Raw genomic sequence first — 18,402 nt, forward strand, 5'->3', positions numbered from 1 at the left:
CTCAAGCTGTCAAGATTTCCTTTGTGATGACATGAGTAAAGAAAACAAATTGATGTCAGGTTGTTTGTGTTGTGATACTGTAATGAATCCATTCTTGCAGGGTTCAATCATCAGAGGGAAACTTCCTTTTGAGAATTGCTTTATTCCTGACTTTATGGGTCCAGTAACCTCTTATATGGCATGTTCATGTGTACTCGCCTCCAGTGGATTGTCGCATTATGATCTACTTATAAATGTACTGGCACATAGCACAATGCTGCATTCATACTTCTCTGCAATTGACATACCAGGAGTGTACAATGTATAGATGCAATAATTCATGGCGGATTGTGTAGTAAACATGGATATGATGCCATGTGTTGTTTGCATGAATGATTGCGGACAGCCTGTCATATCAATTGTAATTATTTCTGTATTGTAATATCATCTCAAGCCTCTTAGGAACTCTGACACGGAAGAGTCAGTGCTCCATTACTAGTTGGAAATTCAGTAGGCACAAGGGTTAAACATGCGAGTTCAGATACCTGTTTAATCCAGAATACAGAATGTGGATGCAGTCTCTTTGTGGTTAACAGTTAAAGATTTACATGCACACATGAGAAGAATTACCTTTGCTTATATTGGTTTTCTGTACAAAATGAGCATTATGACAAAAATAATCTTGTGAAATTTTGTAAATCATAGCATGTAAAATGTAATGGCTTGTGCAATGTATTTGATTCCCCTCATTTGGTCCTCACACAGGAGATCCCAAAGTTGGTGTGGTATCAGAGTCAGGACTGGCACTGGGCTTTGTCTTCATGTCTTCACTCCAACTAACCATCAACAGGTTACGTCATGCTATCACAGCCCAGGTAAGAGGGGTATCTTAACAACCAAACTAATAGTAGGCCTCACAAATTGTCAATACCACAATGTCTGACATCAATATTTCCTTTAGTAGCTGCTGAATGTAAACCCTCCATGCAAATATGACCCGTACGACCTCAGGACTTCAAGACAATTATCCTTCTGTTCCCGGTATTAAGTCATCTATACATTTGCACAATCTGCCATCTAGATGCATCATACAAGATTATGCACATGATACATCACTCTTCCATGGTGCACCACATACTTACTTTAATACAGAGACAACTCTGTTTTACTGGAGCTGTGATCAGAGCAGCCAGCAACTACAGTGACCTTGGCTGAATATTTACTTTGCATGTTGCTTAATAAGTCGCCATTAGGAGCCATCTAACTGTGCGGAAACTAATCCAGGATGCTAAATTTGTTCTATAGCTCTCTGGCGATATAAGATAAAGCTTTATTCATAGAGTATTTTGTCATGTTGTTTTTACGAGAGGGAGGGGGTGAGGGGGTTACCCCTCTAACACTTTTGTCTTTGCTCTTTCACTGGAGGTGAATGCATGTAAATGGCATAGCACACTACACTTTTCTGCTCGTCATCCCTAGTTGTTTATAAATACATGTTTACTATTTATTGTTCTATTAATTGTATATATAAATAGGCTTGAAATATTTTGTTTGAAATAATAAAACCACATATTGTCACATTTTATGAAAAAATCAGATATGATCATTTTTGAACACTTAAATTGGTTTTCTGAGGCACGGCTGTCAACTTGAGAGTAGGGCATCAATGACGTTGCACCTTTTGGCAGGCTCTTACGCGATCGCTTGCAGGAATTATTTTTTAAAAATCGCGTACGGAGACAGTTTTTGATGTCCACGCGTATAAATTGGTGAAAGGTTATATTTTTTACTCTTCTTAATTATCAGTACAGTGAAAATCTCAGGACTGCTTTCCTTTAACACACATGTACCACATTTATTCCGAATGAGCTTTCTTTCACTCTTAACATTTTCCTGATTGGAGACATTTCTTGTTGAAGCTGTCAGGTAGTGTAATGCAGAAATTTGTTCAGTCATGGAGCTCTTACTACACCATTAGCAATATTTATGTGATGTTGGGCTTGTAGAAATACACACACATCCGTCAGCTACAATATCCCGCGTAAGTCTGTATGCCTGTGATTTTATATCATGGCTATTAGTAAGACACTGAATAATCTGTGTTTATTTACATAGATGAAGAGCAATTGGCCAGTCAGTTGCAATAAGTCGCAACTGATTGTAATAAAAGCATCTCAATGCAAGAATCATAATTTGCAAGCTACAAATGTTCAAAACAGCCTTTCCTCAGACGTTGATTTTGACGTGAATACCAAATAATGAATCAGAACTGCAATTTCACTCCAGCAATGAGTAGAGCTCACTGGGCCATCCTAATCAGAGAGTTGCTCATTTGTATGAAGGATCTGTAACATCTTATGAGGATATTTATGATAGGGAAATTGTTGATAGGGAAATTGTGTGGAGAGTACGTTAAAGGCCATTTGCTCTGATGGACTGTAGTTTATAAAACATTTAGAACTAAGACAGAATTATAGGACTGAGAATCCATTGAACTCTGAACAAGTGTCTATCCCTCACCAAGTCAGAAATGTAGAAACACCAAACAGAATAAACATGTCTTATTTCAAAGTTCTCCTATGTTGACTAAGCCCTGAAATGTGATTAAAGCGGAATTGCCCGCCCTCATTGTTTGCCTTTGTTGATAATGAAATATTTACTTTTGTTTCTAACTTCCTGTAGATATAATGTGCACATGTATGAAGCACCCTTGGCTATGCAGTATTTTATAGAGTTGAATGGGTATTTGGATGCTGGGTTCAAGATTATTTACAATTCATAGACTTGTTCTTTTGTGTCTACATTCGCAGTAGGTATATTTTTATTTGTGTGTCATTTTCTCTCACATAGTATAGTTGTTGTACTGTGTGTGTGTGTGTGTGTGTGTGTGTGTGTGTGTGTGTGTGTGTGTTTGGGGGAAGAACAACCAGAGCGTGTAGAGGGCATTTTCATGTATGAGAAATTCATCAGCAAGCACTATCTGCAATGATGTAACAAGTACTGTATACGCTATATATCTCGCGGGGGTTTTATTTTCGTGAATTTCGCAAGTCGGGAGCTATTCGCGAAATTAACAACACGCGAAAATATTACCTTCCAAAATTAATCCCTTGCCATGATGATACGAACATTTCAGTAGTAGAATACCATGTCACGGCTTACCGAACAGACCATACTGGCTAAGCTTGTTTACGCACGTCCACGTCTACTTACGAATACTGTAGAGAGCCAATCCATTATCGCAAGGGGACCACTGGTCAGAAATCTAGCGCAATAGACTTTCCACTTCAAAAATGTTGAATTCTAACTTACTAGTTCGCAGAGTTTGGAAAGTCTTTTTCATGCAGTGTATAACTAGTATCATTCTTATATGCTAGTAAGTTGAAAATTCACACTTTCTTTGCCACTTCATATTTTCTCTGGTCCCCCAATCGCGAATTTAACCACTCGCGAAAATGTGTGACATCGGCAATTCGCGAAAATGTATGTACGCGAAAATTATAGCGTATACAGTAGTTGATGTCTGGGTGGACCCATAACAGGAAGGATGAAGCAAAAAGGCTGTATCAATATTGAGGCATTTAGCACATCAGACTCCACAAACAGATCATACTTGCACATTTTGCTTGCTAAAGGTTGTATGTTGATTTCAAGTACACCATTTTCAGATAGGTTTAAGAAAACCCCATCATTTAAAACTAGGACTTGTGATGACAGAAAAAAAAGAAGCTATTGGAAAAGCTGCCACCAGTCATTAGCTTGCTTGATTTTCTATACAGGTTATTGTAGTAGATTTTTATAATGTTCATGTTACTCACATTCATTATTGTAAACATGAAATTTTAGAAAGTGTGGATTTTTTTAAAACACATATCATGTGATTCCACCACATGATGTGAATAAAAATAGAACAAACATTTTAGCCTCTACATTCCACAGGTTATACTTGTAAAATTATGCCCTGACAAATAACAGCCTGCTAATATAAATACATGTATGTTTAGGAAAGTTCTCTTACTGTTACCCTCAACCTTAATTTCATGACTTTTTACCAAAAAAAATGGTATGAAGCTTATTTACAGAATGCCTTATTACAAAAAAGGAATAAGGCATACAGTGTACAGATATCTATGGAAAATCGGCCTACGAACTCATTTTATTTGTACAAATAATCACCATTTTCAAATTGTGAATGCAATGCACAGTTGTGAATCATGGTAGTCTCGTAGCTCAACAAATCCAATTAAAGTACAACTTGCAGTTGTGCCAAAAAGGAGTGTAGAGGAGATAGGGTTTCTTCATCATTGGAAGGACAAAAAGTACTGGGTATATCACTTTTGATGTTTACTGTGTCTAATGTTTGAAAGTGTCACCTACAAGTGAGTGTACTTTGTGCATCTATTTTGATATGATATGCATACAACTTGGTCATAATGCCACTATGTATGTTGTGCTTCCTTTTCTGTAAATGGACAATTTCCTACTTTCCTCATCAATATGAGAAGTTCTCCTTTAGTGTACAATGTGCCATAATTTGCATGCCACATTTTTTCCCTTGTGTGAAAGTGATGTTTAGCTCTGCTACACTTGTTTTACAGATCTATGTATGTATATTGATGCATGCATGTATTGTAGATAAGCTGCTCTTTATTCACCTGTGTTATTAAAGCACTTTCCTTTTGAGGGCACCTTGTCCTTTTAAACAATAAAATAATTTTATGAACTCCATTTGATTTGTTTAATTTGATATTTCCCAACACAATTTTATATCTGGTGCAGACATGTAAATGTTTCATAGACCCCATTTGATTTATATTTGATTTGGATTAGGCCAGTGCTATACTATTTCATGATTGTTTGGATTAATGTAATTTCTGCCAACAATTTGATTGGTATGGGGCAAGATTTCTGTAGCTAAAGTTTTGTTTTGTTGTTTTTAAGCTATCTGTTGTGTATCTTTGAAAAAAAAATTAGTCCAAAGATTGCAGTGGTGACACTCCAAGTACTTCCAGCTCACTTCGAAGTAGGAGAGCCCAGTTTCAGGATTCAAACAGACTTGAACACAAACCATCAGCTGGCAGAAATGCTGTAAGTGTGCATGGTAACATCAAGGTTGCACCCAAATGTGCAAAGCAAGAAAAACAAAAATGAGCATGGGGAACGGCTCAAGCATAAGTATAGAAACACCAAAGAAGAGAAGTGAATATTTATCAATAGCTCTGAAGCAATTTTCATTATCTCCATGTGTTTACACTCTCCTGGATACATGACTAGAGAGTTGCAAGATACAGTGTATTCTTCTTAAAATTCATATTTTCTGTCACATTGACAATATACACCATACGGTAATTTTGGGAAGCAGAATGAGATGGTGTCTTTCAGTCTTTTTATGCCTCCGCCACGAAGTGGTGCCGGAGGCATTATGTTTTCGGGTTGTCCGTCCGTCCGTTCGTCCGTACGTCCGTCCGCTTTCGTTTACGCGATAACTTTTACCAAACTTGGTCCAAGTATGAAGTATGATGGGGCAATGATTTGATTAGATTTTGGGTGAAATCGGCTAAAGGTCAAAGGTCAAGGTCAAATCATGAAATTGCATCCGTTACGCGATAACTCAAGACTGGATGGAGCAAATTTCACAAAACTTTGTTGGAGGATGATGTATGATGGGACAATTACTTGATTAGTTTTTCAGTGAAATCGGACAGAGGTCAAAGGTCAAAGATCAAGGTCAAGTCCTAAAATTTATCTGTTTGCGTGATAACTAAAAACTGGATGAAGCAGCTTTCACCAAACTTGGTCCAAGGATGATGTATGATGGGACAATTAGTTGAATAGATTTTAGTGACATTGGCAACAGGTCAACGGTCAAAAGGTCAAGGTCAAATGCTAAAAATGTTGCTATTTCCCCCATATCTATGCAATGCCTGCAGTTATATTCTTGAAACTTAGTGTAGACATGTACTACTGCATAAAGATTCTCCAGAGAGAGTTTCATTTCATAAGGTCAAAGCTTAGGTGAAAATGTTGCAATATCACTTTTCTCGCAAATGGTTCAATGCATCTTCATGGAACTTGGTACATATGCATGTACTGACTGGCAGGGATTATCTAGGGAATTTAGGGGTCATGGGTCAATAGTCAGGGGGTCAAAGGTCAAGGTCAACTCCTCAAAATGTTACTATTTCCCTCATATACTAGTTTATGCAATGATTGCATTATTAGTTTTAAAATTAAATATATGTACATGTATTACTTAATGGAGATTCTCTTGGAAATTTCCAGCCAGAAGGTCAAAGGCCAAAGGTTAATGGTCAAAGGTCAGGTTTAAATGAAAAAAAAAAAGATATATTTTGTACTGTAATTACACTCTTCCTTCATACCTTGAAAATTATACTCAATGCATAAACTTATAATAAGGTCGGTCAGAAATCAAGTAAAAATTTTCAATTCCCCAAATATGTGTACCTGCACTCTTTAATAGACAATTATAGCAAACCCAGATCATGGAAAGTGAACATTCAAGATATTTCTGACAAACCTGTCATTTCGATATTCTGCCAGTTATGTGAAACTGTCATCACACATTGTGAAGACATTGTACTATACACCTATTGGGAGAATCATGCATTATGGCGGAGGCATCAGTCGTCATAGCGACATTTCTAGTTCTAGTAATGATCTCAAATAAGGCAATATTGATGATGACAATAGTATTGATGATGACAATAGTAATGATAATAATGATGATAAAAGTAGTGGTAGTAACAATGATATTTGTAATATTAATGATAATACTAATGGTGATGATTATAGCAATGTAATAACAAAGTGGGTATTACTAATTAGTAGTATGTAAAAAGTCAATGCATCTATCTGTAACTTGTCATCTAATATTTGGTACAGTTCATTCTCCAAAGAAACTCACAATTCATATGATAAGTAGAATAGAGATAGATAGATAGATAGATCAAAGATAGATAGATAGATAGATAGATAGATTGATAGAAGTTGATGTAGACAGAGATAATGATAAAGTGAAAATATTAACTATGCTGTTAAACCAAGACAACCCCATTTAGGTGAAATAGTTTTAGTCTCTTTGTTATTTTTTTTTTTTTTTGTGTGTGTACTCACATTTTCTTAAATGCTGTTATAATGCTGTATCCCTGTTTATTAACATCTAGTTCAATACATTACGTACCAATCATTGAAAGCATGCATTGTAATGCAGGTATTAAATACAATGCTGATTGGTGAGCAAAAGGTGATATTGGGTCCAAATTTCACTGATGATTTCTTTTTATGATATATGTATTATTGTGTAGAATGATGGAATTGACAAAGAAAGGACCACCAACATTTATCCTTTTGGCAAAGAGCATACCAAAATAAATTTCATGGCAGTATCATTCTCTTGTATTTGACTGGAATTATTCTGTTCACTGCTGATAATAGATCCTTGCCTTCATTTTCTGGGAGGTCTACATCTCATTTACTCATGAATGTCTTCTTCCACTATTCTTGTGATGCACCAGACATCCTGATAACCACATAATTGTTGTTGTTAGGAAATCTCTGAAGACTTGTTTAAAATTGCTCATACCATTCACTTGTAGAATCATAGATTGTTAGAGACAAATAAACAACCAAGCTCATCTGGTATTAAATGATATACAATGAAATGTAGTCAACATCATGCATTTATCTGTAAGCATATCTGTTGCCTGACAAAGAAGTTGCCAAGCGTTCACCTTCTCAGAAAATGCAGTTATATCTTTAAAAATGCAGGGATTCCATCTCTCACAATTTTGAAACCTCTCTCCTAAACATTTCCCCTGTGTGTAATGCAAGCTCTTTGCTTTTAGTTGAATGTCACCAAGAATTCAAACATGTCAATGAGAACCATTTCATGCAGGCCTTTAGATCCATTTATACTCTCTATGCATGTCTTCTCTTGCTGTGGTTTGTTCATCATGAACAAATGATTGTGTATTATATAGGGTCTGCCAAATTTTAATGGATTTGACGCAGTTGGTCTTAATCTCAAGTCAGCCACATACAGTTGAACCTCTCGTATCCGGACAAGTCAGGACCGGGGCTCATCCGGATAAGGGATTTGGCCGGATACGGGAGACTCAATGCTTTATACATGTACATATATATACACATGTACTGATGGAACCCATTGTAGTACCACATGTAGTAATGTGTATACTGCAACCTTTCCATTGTTACACTCAGTAACAGACCCCAAAATAGAGGTTCGTGTTTGCAAGAATGAAATCATTTTCTTTTATAAATTCTTGGGATGATTTACCTAAATAATTATTAAGAAATGTATCAAGTACATGTAATTCATGTGTGTTTGTGTAGGAGATCTCAAGGAGTTGGGAATCCCCCTTTCCTCCCGTAATTATTTTTAAAAAAATCACGGCGAGATTGCGTCCGTATAATAGAGAGATCCGGATAAAGGGAGGCCGGATAAGAGAGGTTCAACTGTATTGTGTAGCATAACGTCGCTGGGGTGACAAACCTCATATCTACAAAATGTCAAATGTTCAGGAGAGCAAAAAACATGGCAGCCAAAGCACTGTATCAAAAGGGAGAGCCTTTCCTTTGACATGCCATGGTGGCTTCATTTTTGGGGTGAGACAGCTAGGATTTGGACAGGACATCACTTAACATTAATCCAAAACAGTCATTTTCACCAAAATTTTAGATACGAGGTCTTGTCGCCCCAGTGACGAAAAGTATGTGTACCAAATAAAGGATTCTTCAGTAGTAATATTTTTCAAGTCAGAATATTCACAGGTAAAAAGTAAAGTTCAAAAAAAGCACAAGTTTAGTATTACTGTGATTAATCCCTGATTATTGATTATGTGTCCTATCACTTTTTAAATGGTATTTACTGATCATCTATCATCCATGTAGATGTTGTATGCATCCCTGTAGATTTTAAAGTATGTTCCATATTTGCATCAATATAATTTATCTGTTTCTGTAATGATTTCCAGACACACAAAAATCATTTCCTAGTGAAATATGTAATTTTTATGCGCTTGGTTATTCAGGTTTTAACTTTTAATTTTATGCAAAATTTAGTGACTGCTTTGTCCTATAACTATCAAACTCTCAAACTATGACTCACATGTTTGTTTTCAGAAGTTCAACAATGCGAAGATCTGGCCTAGCTCCAGTACCTATTCAAAGAACATTGCAGCACCATAGTATTTTGACCATGTGAATTGATTCTAACTTGTATAGATATGATTTACAATATGAGGATGGAAAGAGACAACTGCCTAATTTCTATACCTCACTAGTTAAGTTCACACGCTGTTCCTAAACTTTGGATTTAGGTCGAAAACTTAAACTCTTGATGATTAGGTTGTAGTTTATAGCATAGTGTGGATGCATGTGAAAGTTAGCAATATTAAACTTTAGTTGATGATTAGCACCACAAGACATCTTAGGGTTTGCGCTCTGTCTGTGAGCCACAGGGGGTCCCCACTCATAGTTTTGCTCTATTTGGACACAATAATCAGTGAGCTTGTGAGTTAGCGTGAACCTCGCTTCTTGTTCGCATCTGGGTCAACCTCCAGCTGCGCTATTTTGTATGGGCGTACGGTCATAGCGAGGACTCTACACTTCCGTTATAATCATCAAGCGGGATTCGCTCATAAGTTGTATCTTGAAGTTTAGATGCATGTGTGAACCCGCATCGTGAATTCACAAGTGGAGCTACAAGTGTACAGTAATCATCGACAGTTAAGTTTTCAGCCTAAACTTCAAGTTTGGCAACTGTGTGTATATAACTAATGTGAGTTAAAAAATTATGTTTTGGGTATGAATAAGATATTTGAATGTACACAAGGCATGCCATTTTTGCAAGTTAAGGGCAAGTCCAAGATAAGGTCCCCTCAGAAGGCAAAATTTCATCTTTGCTCAATATTGACATATTTGGTATCATTTTGAAGCTAATGAGTTGAAGTTTTGATTTCCATGGAGGAAAAAATTATATTATGTAAATTTATGCAAATTTCAAGGGCTTCATTTGCATAAATGTAAAACACAGCGTTACGTATGGGACATTTATAAAAATTTATATTTATTCAAAGGAAAGCAAATGATATTTGATTAATATGTGGACATAAGAAGTTCATCAAATAGTTTAACTTGGTATGAAAATTTAGGGATTATGCAAATGATTATGCAAATTAGCTCGTGTCCTATCATGAGATGTCCCATACGTAACAAAATGAGGTCATTTTTTTAGGTTTTTTCTGAAATTGCTAAGGTTATTTGAATGCCCTTTTGGAAAGTTCTAATTTATTGTTTAGAGAAATTAGATACCATAGAAAAAAGAAAAAAGAATAAAAGAAATATTCTTTATCAGGCATTGAAATAATGTTACGTATGGGACAAATGCGTTACGTATGGGACATCCTCATATATATTGCATGTGAATGCATGTACCTAGCTGGGAAGGTCTCTCAGTACACAAATGGTCAATCATCCTGGAGAAAGCATCCCAACTTTGTAGCTACTTTTTGAGTTATAGACACTTGAAACAATACATATACTTGACTGAACAATTTTCAGAAAGGGGGAGGGGAAGATGGCAAAATACACAATGAAAATCAGCATTAAAGGGATGGTATAGTTTTTGTAGAAATGGGGATTCAGTTTCCAACATTTTATGAGATGACTGGAGACCAATGATATGAATTACTAAAGAGCATACAATTCTAAGACTAGAGGAATTCAAAGTTAATTTGATGGAGATCCAATTTGAAACGGTTGTGATATAAAAAAAAAATAATAAAATAAAGTAAAATGATTTTTTTTTTAATTGCAAGTGATACACAAATTGTCTTTATTCAGTTTTCAATAGTAGCCACAACAAAATTCATGGGTATACATACTGAGGTGTGACTCAAATCAATGACTTGACTGCTAGACAGACATCATACATCTACTCGATTGCTGGAATTCCACGCAGCAGGTATTGCTTATCTATTAAAATTAATATTTCTTGTGTCAAGTTGTTTTTTATTGAAACTAAATGGCAAACTGCCCTTCATCAATGGAAGTAAACACTTAAAACTATTCAATTTTTTAGTAGTAACTATCCTGATAAAAATAGGGCATACATACTCAGGTTGATCATAAAAAATATAGAATATGATTGAATATGATTATGATGGTAAATATTTGGGGGATGTTGTTCCCTTGACAATCTGGATCAGTATTTGAATAGTTTCAACTGATTCCACCTCAATAATTATGCAAAAATTTGTTTATGGGTATTTTGCAAAATTATTTTGCAAAATACCCATAAACATGGTTCTTCACACACTAAACGAATGGGGGACAAAGGGCATGCATACTCAGGTTGGTCATAAAAATATAGAAATATGATTGAATATGACTATGATGATGAATATTTGGGGAATATTGTTTCCTTGACAATCTGGATCAGTATTTGAGTAGTTTCAACTGATTTTACTTCAATAATTATGCAAAATACCCATAAACATGGTTCTCCACACACTAAATGAATGGGGGACAAAGTGTCCCATACGTAACTGTCCCATACGTAACACGTCATGTCTGTCTTTAATTAGAACCTGTAATTAGAGCTTTTTCCCTAATGACATGAAACTTACCTGTGATAATCTTGAGTGTTGTGACTTTCATCACAGTGAGTTACAAGTTGTAGAATGAAATACTTTCAGAGAGTTTTGAGGTTGAAAAAAATGTTCAAAAAAACAAAATTTTTCTGGTCCCATACGTAACGGCACATATTTTCTCTTCTAGAATATAATTGTCCAGGTCATTTTTCTCTATTTTTTTCATGATTATACTTCTCCTAGATATCAATCACCATGATAAAGTTCAATATGATCAAATGCCATTAACACTATTTTTCAGGTCATAAAAGTCTCTGAATGTCCCATACGTAACGCGCGTGTTATCTTGGACTTGCCCTTAAGCAAACATTGAAGAAATTCTTTCAAGCACATGAGCTTCCAAAAAAAAAAAAAAAAAAAAAAAAAAACACTCTTAAAGAAAGACAAAAATGGTCGTGTTTGTAATTGTTGTTGTGTGCATAAGTATGTCAATGTGTAAAATGCAGTTTAATCATACTCAGCTTATCCGTGTGCACATGTGCTTTTATACATCCAACCTACTAATCTTTCATCTAACTGATGTACTGTGGAAACTGTTGATATACATTGTGCTGGCAATGTTCTGAAAACAAGTTTGTGTGTCTTGTTTACCTTTAATAGAAGAGTTGGGAGCTCTAGAATAAATTTGTTGCAACAGTATTAACATATTAGATACATTTTGTACATGTGTGTAGGATTAAGTATCCCATTTCTGTGCTATTGCAAATCCACAGAAAAGAATACTGAGTTCTTGTTGTGGAGCTGTGTCCCATTGTAGATCTGTTAGACAGGTTGGTGATATTTCAAGTTCAGTTATATGTAGGAAGCCAATGCCTGCATGGAAACATGTATGACTTGACTGCCATTGACTCATGCAGCATGATCTTTGTGTTACAGTCTGCATGGAACAGCCTGGGGGTGTTTCATAAAGCTGTTCGTAAAGTTACAACCGACTTACAAGTGACTGGTGATCAGTTCTGATGTGCTATACTTATATAGCACATCAATACTTATTTCAATAATTCAGCACAGGAACTGCTCACCAGTCACTCGTAAGTCATTCGTAACTTTACGAACAGCGTTATGAAACAGGGCCCAGGTCTCTGTTTACTGAATGTGCATGCAAAATAATATCCCTTTCCTGTTTTTTATGCCTCAGCCACAAAGTGTCGCCGGAGGCATTATGTTTTCGGGTTGTCCGTCCGTCCGTCCTTCCGTCTGTGCGTCCTTCCGTCTGTCAACAGATGTGGTTCACTCTAATCCTTAAATTTAGTACAGACATGGCAACCTTTTTTTCGTGAAATTCGCATGAATGGTGCAGTGCAGTCAGTAGTGCACGAAAAAGGGAGAGTGACAGAATGTGTGTTTAGCACTGATTTAATGCAAAGGGCAAGGTATTTTTATTGAGATATCAGAGGTGTACAATTGTGTGGTTACAGCTCGTTATTCCGAAGGTTTTTAGTCCGAAGGTTCGTCATTCCGAACGTTCGTCATTCCGAAGGTTCGTTATTCCGAAGATTCGTTATTTCGAAGGTTCGTTAATCCGAAAATGAAATAAGGTTCGTTATTCCAAAGGTTCATTAATCCGAAAATGAAATAAGGTTCGTTATTCCGCAGGTTCATTAATCCGAAAATGAAACAAAGCTCGTTGTTCCGAAGGTTTGCTACGAACCCTATATCACTTCGGATCAACGAACCTTCGGAATAACGAACCCTATTTCATTTTCGGATCAACGAACCTTCAGAATAACAAACCTTTATTTCATTTTCGGATAAACGAGCCTTCGGAATAGCCAACCCTATTTCATTTTCGGATTAACGAACCTTCGGAATAACGAACCTTCGGAATAACACCACAAATGTTCGGATTAACGAACCCTTTTTCATTTTCGGATTAGCGAACCTCTAGGTATAGGGAATTTGTGTGTTTTGGATTAACGAACCTTCGGTTTAACAAACCTTCGGAATAACGAACCTTCGGAATAACGAACAGCACCCCAATATTGCAAAAGCTCAGAGTTGATGATGAGTTTAACACAGGATTCAATGGAAGTTGGTGACATCAACTGTACAATATCAATTTTTGCTGGAACAAAATTCCATGGCTCAACAGCAACAGCTCGCAATGGTACTTTTAACTGCATGTCACATGATGAACGTCAACCAGTCAGATAGCTAGAATCTTTCTAGATTTTTTCATAACAACTGATTTTGTCTCAATTCCCCCCTCCCCTATCCACCACCCTCTCCTTGCTTTAAAATAGAATGAACAGGCATGAAAGTTGGTTTGTGTCATGAAGTTTTACTTAAATCATTATGGTCATCCTAGTCCATTAACAAGCCATCAAGAAGAGCTTCTCTCAGTCTTCAAACAAGTTGTCTCTATTTCAAATTAAAATCCTCTTCATGTTCTTGTTGATTCTAGATAATGCATGAAATAGAATCCAACAAACAGAATGGTAGACATGTCATTACCAGTGGGCATGAAGTACATGTAGTAAAGTTGAAGAATTTTTAAAGTTTCATGTTTTCACATGTTTTCACAAAACACCTAGGTATTGGGCAAAACAAAGATCTCACGTTACATTTAGATTAGATAGAGGTCACTGGTTCATAAACCTTCCATCCACCAACATGCAAATTTGCAATCTTTTCTGTAGAATTAATTCATTAAATAAGATTATGTCCTTTGCATCATATTGATGAATTATTCTCATTGCTAAAATGTGATTCCTATTATCTGTATTTATGTGCAGACTTAGTATGTGGTCACTTCATGTGGTAGGCTTATGATTTCATTGATATAAATGTGACTGAGACTGATATCAATATTTCATGGAAGAGGCGGAATCTTGAAATTTCACAACGATGTTGTAGAGTGTACATATGTCCCATTTTTATTAACATTTTACCATTTTGTTAGATTGCACCCATATCTTAAAGAGTCACCTTGAACTTGAGTGGTATTTCATTTTATCTTAGTGTAATGAGATTTTTAAGGTTTTTCATATTTCCACATTCCTTCCTCCTGCTCTCAAGATTGCCAGTATCAATTAATCATATTGCTCTGACTGAGAAGTTCCATGTTTAATTTGTCAAGATGTTCATTTGCATGGCTGTAGTGTTTCCTGTCTCAAAGTAGATTGCATTTTGACACTCTGACTCTGAACCCATTTTGTGCAATATTTGGTGACCATTGTAAGAAATAAATCATAAAATAATGAATTTCTTGCCAACTTATGTGTTAACGTATTGAAAACTATGCAGCTCTGTTTCATTCAGCCAAATCCTGTACTTGGCTTTGTTACTGTGCTTACAGCTTCATTCATATGTATATCCATGCAGTTTATAGTCATATCATTGTTGTTCATGACTTTGTAACTGTATTTTAAGTGTCATGTAAATTGAGTTCTGTTTTCATGCCATAATTTGTCCTCTTTCACTAGTATTTATTGCTGTGCACCATGGATTTAGTGTAGTCTTCATCTACATTTTGTGTTTTTACTTGTTTGTTTTCATATCTTTGCAAATAGACATGACCCTGTGCTCTCCTCCTTCTCTAACTCACATTTACTCTGGTTATACCATGGTAAACTTATTCACTGAGCTGAATCAGGAATAATGACAGCCAGCCATTTGGATGACCAGGGTGTTGGGGGGGGGGGGTGGGGAGAGTAAATGTTCTATCATTTGCAGGTTTGAAACCTCTGCTATACATATGAAATTTATGCTTTCAAGGGTAGCATTTCTGGCACTTCCTAGGGAAAGAAAAAAAGATTTGCATATTCACAGGATATGACAACACAATGTGTCCTTGCTCCATTTGTACTTGTCATTTTTATTTTGCTTATGTGTGTGTGTTCCCTACCCTGGCAGCTTGGCAGTATACCAGAGTTGAACACTAACCACTGGAGGTTCCTTGACCGCAATGGCTGGCCCATCAACCTCCAGCAGGAGGCCACAGTGACCATCCTGGACATCATAGTCCACTCCTCTGTCAGGGTCAGGATCCAGAGTCTGGCTGTGGCAGAGGTCAGGGGTCAAATGGTTCATGAAGAGTCTGTTGACCGGGCAGCCTCAACAGATCTGACTATGACACCACCTTCAAAGATGCAGAGAATGTGAGATATTACAGAACTTCAATGAGAGGATGTAGTGCATCCCCAAAATTATCAGTGTCAGAGTCCTTGCCTGTGCCTGTGCCTCAAGGTGGCATTTTGTATCCATCAATAGCCTGGAGACTGTATACTTCATGGTGTTTTTATTGTCACAAATTATGTGAGTCAAATGATATTCGCAAAATTAACAACTCTTGAAAATATGATACACAGGGCTTTTGTCTCCTGCAAGACAAAAGCCCTGTATATCATTTCCAAGGTAGGAAATTTCTAGCTTTTCTCCGTAAATGGAAATCAGGGATAATACTTTATTTCTTTTTTCATCGCTTTGGACCTCCACTACAAATTCAACTACTCTCAAAATTGTCTTTGAATCTCATTAACCAAATATTGTACACGCAGAATATATGCATATACATATTGAGTCAACATATCCTGTATGAACTTCATACTACACATGAATACTACTGTATTTTGTGAGTGCAATGAATAAAACCTTGCTTCCGTAACAGTCCCATATTTCCTAAATTTCCATGTATTTGCTGAATATTTGTGTAGTAGATTATAGGTTGCAGCCCTATTGATCAACAAGGATTTGACTTTTGCAGAAATTTACCACACCATGCTGCAACTATGCAAAGCTCAGATTTTGTGGTATCATTCTTTCATCTGTCTAAGAAAGTCCTCCTTCATGTGCATTCAATGGATATTCCATTCATGTGAGTTTACTCCATTAGCCCTTACTGTGCTTTCTTCACCAATTGGCATGCATGGTGGACTTTTGGTTGGGTTTTTTGTTTCAACAAATGGGCACAGATTTCTAGAAACTAATTGTCAGCTAATACAGATTACCTAGACCCTGTATCCTACTTGTGTCACCATAGCCTTCCTGCTGGACTGAGAGAGTTTGCTAGGTTTAAGAATATTACAAGTTTGGATGGAATACAATGTACTAATGCTGATGGAACAGCTTGTCAAGTTAAGTTAAGCCCCCATTCCACTATGCCGTTCTCGCTACGATTTGACAATTTTCTCAGGTCGGGAAGGATCGGGTAAAACCTGAGCCGATCTGGACACAGTACGATGTTAGAACGCTCTAAGAATGCTGTAGTTACGACTACCAAGTGCTTGCTACGCTCTTACTACGATGATCGGGAATTAGACATTGCGATCTCTGCCGCTGTCGGTACGCTTTAGAACGATGTAGCTACGCTGTTAGTGTGATGTTGCCGATGTTATCCGATCAATGCACGCTGTATCTACGCTCTGAACGATCTATACGATCTTATCACGCTGTTACCCCGTTCAGAGAGCTGAAAAGTGCCCGATGTGCCCCGATGTACCCCGATTCGACTGTGGGTCAGCAGTCAGTCAACTTATTAGCATGCAGAACCGAAGAAATATACTGTGGACCTCGAAGATTCATTCTTCTTTTTTTACTTTTGATTTTCAAATTTGTTGTTGCTTCGTTTTTCTCACTACTCTTTCTTCATCAGCGAGCCCGTGCTTCTGTGCCTCCAGTGCCCTGGTTATGACCCACCATTTCCCTCTCCTCTCCCCTCCTCCCCCCCCCCCCCTTGTCCACCTCGGACTTACTACCTTCTTCACTACTATATCTTTCTATCCTCTCATCAATTTTTTCCTTACAAGAGAGCCGCCATATTGTGTTTGTTAATGTGCGTCCGTATGTGTGCATGTATGTGTGTATTACTCTGTCTGTCTTTTTTTTTTTTGCTACCGCTTAGGGAAATTTGTTGTTGTTGTTTTTTGCAATTATATATTTTTCTCTATGAGGGGACTGCATTCTAATACTACAAGCTCTGCTTTTTAGCAGTCCCCTCCATTTCCAGCAATATTTTGTATGCATTTACCACAGTGACGTAACTGTTTTTTTTATCTCTGTTGATAATTTGCCTGTATCTCTTTTACAATGTTATTCTGTTCATTGCATTGTGGTACTGATTTCATGAAGTCTGCATGTGTATATGAGCGGTTCTTTGTATTTTTTATTATTTGTTTGTTGGAAGTGAAATAAATCAACTTGAACTTGAACTTGAAGAGCCTCCTCAACTCACGGTTCTTTTGCAGCGATGCATTGTATAAACAAAGACGTGCTGATTTTTCAAAGGATTTTTCTTGATGTCCTTGCTTTTATAGTCCGTCTTCCTCCAGTTGTAGATGATTTCATATTCTTCAAAATTCTGCTATGTCCTCTTCCTCCTCTTTCAACATCACGTGCAGTCTCTCTTTCTTCGCCTTTTGGGTAGCTGCTTCGCTGCTTTCTTCTCTTCTTTTTCTTCATCTCTTCTTCTTCTTCGAAAATTACAGCTAAAATTACTTCCCGTTCTTGTGCCGATGTTACTACGCTCAGAAAGACCTTGTTACGCTCTCCCCGCTGCGTTTACGCTGTCACTACGCTCTCCCCACTTGCCGTACGATTAAAAATATGTCAATTGTGATCGGGGAGATCAGGAAGAAATTTTGAACCGGTTCAAAATTTCTTCCCGATCTGAAAAACTGCCCGCTCCAACCCCGACCTCCACACGCTGCTGCTACGATGCTTCCGATCCCCGTACGCTTTTGCCGCTCTCTCCCGATCTGCTAGATCGGGACAGATCGGGGTCCAAATCGTG

At 37.0% G+C, this 18,402-nt stretch overlaps 1 protein-coding gene across 2 annotated transcripts in view; it reads left to right on the forward strand.

The window, feature by feature from the left end:
• Nucleotides 1–18,402, forward strand: part of LOC139708821 (uncharacterized) — a 79,258-nt gene that overhangs the window by 33,470 nt on the left and 27,386 nt on the right. Inside the window, exons 4-6 of one of the 2 annotated variants that reach the window (XM_071620778.1) lie at nt 745–854; nt 4,954–5,067; nt 15,528–15,772. In XM_071620778.1, the coding sequence (XP_071476879.1) occupies nt 745–854; nt 4,954–5,067; nt 15,528–15,772 (469 nt within the window). The remainder of the gene's footprint in view (nt 1–744; nt 855–4,953; nt 5,068–15,527; nt 15,773–18,402) is intronic. The other variant, XM_071620779.1, reaches the window with a different exon arrangement.

This window comes from Diadema antillarum, unplaced genomic scaffold, assembly GCF_040938485.1.
Source record: "Diadema antillarum isolate AM-2024a unplaced genomic scaffold, OU_Dant_1.0 seq00001376_RagTag, whole genome shotgun sequence".
In the NCBI taxonomy this organism is placed as follows: domain Eukaryota; kingdom Metazoa; phylum Echinodermata; class Echinoidea; order Diadematoida; family Diadematidae; genus Diadema; species Diadema antillarum.